Genomic DNA, 5,328 nt, shown 5'->3' with positions numbered 1-5,328 from the left:
ATGTTTACTTTCAAATGTGATGACAACACAATAAACATGATCAAGTATGTGAAAAGGGTTTAAGATGAATTTATAAATCAAATAGACAAGCAATTGATAAAGTGAACCAAAACATACACAAATGAATGAAAAATACTTCTGTTTCTTTATTAATGTTGAATAAAATAGATTACATTGAAATGGAGTTTTATTTAGGGCATAAAACCTAACAAACTTCCACTTGCACTAATATAAAACTAATTAGTACATATCAATTAAACCTAAATTCTGACGGTGCTTTTCAAAGGCTGTCACGGCCAGGACTTTGGTAAATGGATCAGCCAGGTTGTCCTCTGTGTCAACTTTCTCAACTAGTACATCCCCTCTTGCCACGTATTCTCTGATAATGTGATACTTCCTTTCAATGTGTTTGCTTCTCTTGTGGCTTCGAGGTTCTTTACTGTTTGCTATTGCTCCATTGTTATCAGAGAGTAGTACCAGAGGCTTTTCCATTCCAGGAACAACTCCTATGCTGGTGAAGAACTTTCTTAGCCAGACAAGTTCTTTAGCAGCTTCGGCTGCTGCTATGTATTCAACTTCCATAGTTGAGTCCGATATCGCGGTTTGTTTAGCACTTCTCCAAACCACTGCTCCACCCCCAAGAGTAAACACCATCCCAGATGTAGATTTCCTGTCTTCAAGACTTGCCTGGAAATCTGAATCAGTGTAGCCTATGGGATTTAAAGCACCACCCTTGTAGACTAACACAAGATTCCTTGTACTCTTTAAGTATTTCAGAATATACTTAACTGCATTCCAATGTTCTTGTCCTGGATTAGACTGATACCTGCTCACGATTCCAACAGCATAACAGACATGTCTAGTGCATAACATTGCATACATTAGACTTCCAACTGCAGAGGCATAGGGAATATTCGCCATGTCCTCTATCTCTTGAGGATTAGTCGGTGACTGTTCCTTAGATAGACGAATACCATATCTAGAAGGCATGTTTGCCCCATTGGCATTGTTCATGAAGAATCTCTCTAAGACTTTGTCTATGTAGGTTGTTTGAGAGAGAGCAAGAGATCTGTTCTTCCGGTTTCTGATAATCTGAATACCAAGAACATAGGCTGCTTCACCCAAATCTTTCATATCGAATTGAGTGTTGAGCCATTCCTTGATGTGAGTCATTTTCTTGACATTTTTTCCAATGATCAAAATGTCATCAACATAAAGGACCAGGAATACTACTATTTGGTCTTCCTTGAGTTGGTAAACACAAGGTTCATCTTCATTCTGAAGAAAGCCGTAGGTCTTGATGATTTCATCAAACCTCTTGTTCCATGAGCGAGAAGCTTGCTTAAGTCCATAGATAGACCTGTTTAACTTGCAAACTTTCTTTTCCTGCCCAGGAAAAACATAACCTTCTGGTTGCTCCATATAGATGGTTTCTTCAAGTACCCCATTAAGGAAGGCAGTCTTGACATCCATCTGCCAGATTTCATAATCGAAAGCAGCAGCTATGGAGAGAAGAATTCGGATGGATTTGAGCATGGCAACAGGACTAAAAGTTTCCTCATAGTCCATGCCTTCTCTTTGGGTATAACCCTTGGCTACAAGTCTAGCTTTAAAAGTTTCGACTTCGCCTCCAGCTCCTCTTTTCTTCTTGTAAACCCACTTGCATCCTATCGGATGATAGTCGTCAGGTGCGTCTACATATTCCCAGACTTTGTTCTTTTTCATGGAATCCATTTCTGAATCCATGCTGGCTGACCATCGTTTCCGTTGCGGACTAGCCATTGCCTGTTTATGGGTTAATGGATCGTCATCAATACTGTCACCTACCACCATATTGATTTCACCATCCAAGCAATAACGAGCAGGTTTTGTTGAAACCCTCCCACTACGACGAGGTACGGTTGTCTTCTGAACAGAAACTTTAGTAGTAGATTTCTCAGTTTGTTCAACTGAGGGAGTGGGATTGTCTTCTTCACGAGTGGAAGAGGACGAAACATTGGAAGGACTTATATCTGATAGCAATTCCTCTAGAACAACTTTACTTTTCGGTTTGTAGTCTTTAATATAGTTCTCTTCAAGGAAAGTAGCATTTGTAGAAACAAACACTTTATTATCCTTGTGACTATAAAATAGTCCACCCCTAGTCTCTTTAGAATTTCCGACAAACATGCATACTTCGATACGTGATTCAAGTTTGCCTTCTTTCTTTCTTAAGACATGAGCAGGGCACCCCCAAATTCTGTAATAGCGTAAACTAGGTGTTCGACCATTCCAAAGTTCGACGGGTGTCTTAGGGACTGCTTTAGATGGAACAACATTTAGAATGTCATTTGCCATTTGTATAGCATATCCCCAAAAGGACGTAGACAGAGTTGAATAACTCAGCATAGACCTAACCATTTCCAAAAGAGTGCGATTTCTTCTTTCTGCAACTCCTTTTTGTTGTGGAGTGGCTGGGGCAGTGTATTGGGATTCAATTCCAAGTTCAATTAATGATCTTTGAACTGCATATCCATATATTCTCCACCCCTATCAGTTCGCAAGATCTTTAATGATTTACCTAATTGGTTTTGGGCCAAAGCATGAAACTCCTGAAACTTTTCAAACGTTTCAGATTTCTTTTGCATTAGGTAAAGAAAACTATATCTAGAGAAATCGTCAATGAAAGTGACAAAATACTCATAACCACCTCGGGCTTTGACATTCAAAGGTCCGCAGACATCAGAATGCACTAACCCTAGAGGGATTTTGGCACGCTCTCCCTTTGCAGAGAAAGAACGTTTAGTCGTTTTTCCTTCTAGGCAGGACTCCCATACTGGCAGTTCACCTAAGATGACATTTTTCAATGGACCGTCTTTGGTGAGCCTATTGAGTCTATCAAAGCCTATATGACCTAAACGTAAAAGCCATTGATAAGTTTGATCATCATTATCAATCTCTTTTCTTTTTAGGTTTCTAGGTCTAGCTACACTGAAAAGTTCACTATTTAGTGAGATTTGAGTACTCGGTCTTAAAACATAAAGCCCTTGTTCCATTATAGCAACACATATTTGAAATCCATTACGAGAAATTGAACAATTTGTACTCGAAAAATTCAATATATAAGATTGTGTTTGCAAACATGAGACACTAATCAAGTTTCTACTAAAGTTTGGAATAAATAAAACATTTTCTAAAATTAAAAATCTTTGTTGAAACTTGATGCGGGCTTTTCCTCTAGCTTTGACCGATACTAATTCGCCATTGCCAACTTTAAGCTGTAACTCTCCTGGAAGCAGATTTTCCCAAGTTTCAAGCAACTGCAGTGAAGAACATACATGGTTAGTAGACCCAGAATCAACAATCCAGATGGATTTGTCGTTCTCTAAAACACATGATTCAAAGACAAAAGCATTACCTTCGTTTGAATTGTTTAGAAGCCTGGGACATCGTTCTTCATGATGACCCTTTCCATTACAATTCGAACATAGAAGATTATGTCTGATAATTGTACTTGAAGAAGCAGTTTTGCTAGATCCTTCATACCTAGTCCTTTTCCTTCGATTATTGATTGCAAACCCAGGGGGACCCATTGCAATCAAGTTCCGTTCATGGGCTCGTAATTCTGCTTCGAGCTTGTCCATGTCGGAGGAGTTAGAATTGTTGATCATGTAAGAGATAACAAATTCATTATACTCCGGAGGAAGACTATTAAGGATAAGTTGGACCCATTGTTCTCTTGATAAATCAATTCCTAGTAGATTTGCCTTTTGGAACTTCAGATTCATCATCATCAGGTGCGAGTTAATGCAACTACCAGGATGCATTTTCACACTATAGAGTTCTTTTGCTAAGATAGTAACTAGTAGAGGGTCGGGGTGAGGGTTATTCATAATGACACTACAACACATCAATAAAACAGAAGTAAGGTTTTGGCTCATAAATTCATACACAATTTAGAAAATAACAAGTAATGACATATGTTATAGAAATACTAAATCTAACATAGTTTATTTTCCAAGGTATTTCAACAAACTGATACAGTGTCCCGTTTAGGCGAGAGTCAGAGCATCATCCATTGAATAGAGTTGTCAGCTCATCTAAAATGATAACCATTCTAGCAACCTTTTATTCGATCAAGATTGGAATTCAACGTTGTCCCGTTTAGGCGAGAGTCAAGGCAATTCTATCTTATGAGCTTCCACCATTGTTTCATAACTTGCAAGTCAAGTATGGTCGCCACCATTAGGGTGATCCATACCATACAAAACACTTACAAACTACTTATCATGCGAGGTTAAACGGTGCGAAATTGCTAATGAACGTTCCTCCATTAGGGAGGATTACTCACTAAAACAAACGCGGTATAAAACCCACAATGGAGATCGAATGTCTCTTGATTAAAAACTCATTATTTAAAATAAATATTATATGTATTTTGTATAATCATTTTTATTCGATATTATAATAATGAAAAATTACAAACTAAAGTTGGTTTAAATAAAAAATCAACTTTAATTAATTTTCAATTATTATTTAATTTTGAAAAATAAATTCAAATAAATATCGAACAAGTTCCATAATATAATAATGAAAAATTACAAACCAAAGTTGGTTTAAATAAAAAATCAACTTTAATTAATTTTCAATTATTAATTAATTTCGAAAAATAAATTCGAATAATAAATGGAACAAATTTGAAAATATCTTGTTTAAGTTGTTTTAGAAGAATCTAAAAAATCAACTTAAATATCTTTCAAATCAGATTTAATTAAATTTAAAATTAAGTTGTAACCACTTAATTTGAAGATATTCCATTTTAAGTTAATATTTGAAAAGATATTAACCTAAAAAATATCTAAAGAATCTTAATAACCAATGCCTAAAATTCCTCAACTTAATTTTAAAATTTTAAATCCAAAAGATATTCAGATTTAAGTTGGTTAGCTGTAAATAACTAAATATCAACTTAAATAGGAATATTTAATGAAAAATTTAAATTAAGCTTCAGATAGAATCTAGATGGTTATAATTCTATATTTAATTAAATACAAGAAAATACATATAGTTTAGCTTAGAATATAAAATTCTTTAAACTATGATTTTCTAAATTAATTTCGAAATAAATGAAATTAATTATGTTGCTAATCAATTTTAATTAGGTTAAACTAGTGTAATTAACCTAGTACAGTCATTCAAATCAGGCAAATGGGCCTTCACAATTGGGGTGGTTTATGTGAGGGGGGCTGGGTTCAGTATGTCGTACCCACTTCTATGGCTCCCAACTCTCACACAAGGCCCAAAAGAGAGGAATTTAACCTTAATAAGAACAACTGTTATTAATTGAAT

General features: G+C 35.6%; 1 protein-coding gene across 1 annotated transcript; it reads right to left on the bottom strand.

Annotated features, from left to right (window-relative positions):
- Positions 1–2,876: 2,876 nt before the first annotated feature.
- LOC133039453 (uncharacterized) lies at positions 2,877–4,243 on the bottom strand. Its single transcript, XM_061118370.1, has 2 exons — positions 3,398–4,243; positions 2,877–3,299 (listed from the first exon to the last, which is right to left on the bottom strand). The coding sequence occupies exons 1-2, from the start codon at positions 3,918–3,920 to the stop codon at positions 3,292–3,294; spliced, it is 531 nt and encodes a 176-aa protein (XP_060974353.1). The 5' UTR covers positions 3,921–4,243; the 3' UTR covers positions 2,877–3,291.
- Between the last annotated feature and the right edge of the window lie 1,085 nt (positions 4,244–5,328).

Source organism: Cannabis sativa, chromosome 6 (genome assembly GCF_029168945.1).
Source record: "Cannabis sativa cultivar Pink pepper isolate KNU-18-1 chromosome 6, ASM2916894v1, whole genome shotgun sequence".
Classification (NCBI taxonomy): domain Eukaryota; kingdom Viridiplantae; phylum Streptophyta; class Magnoliopsida; order Rosales; family Cannabaceae; genus Cannabis; species Cannabis sativa.
The sequence above is the reverse complement of the archived record's forward strand: the minus strand, read 5'-3'. Positions and strand labels throughout refer to the sequence as shown.

What these genes read in the sequence shown, in the direction of transcription:
- LOC133039453 (XM_061118370.1), bottom strand. Translation starts at nt 3,920, where the DNA reads ATGAGCCAAAACCTTACTTCTGTTTTATTGATGTGTTGTAGTGTCATT.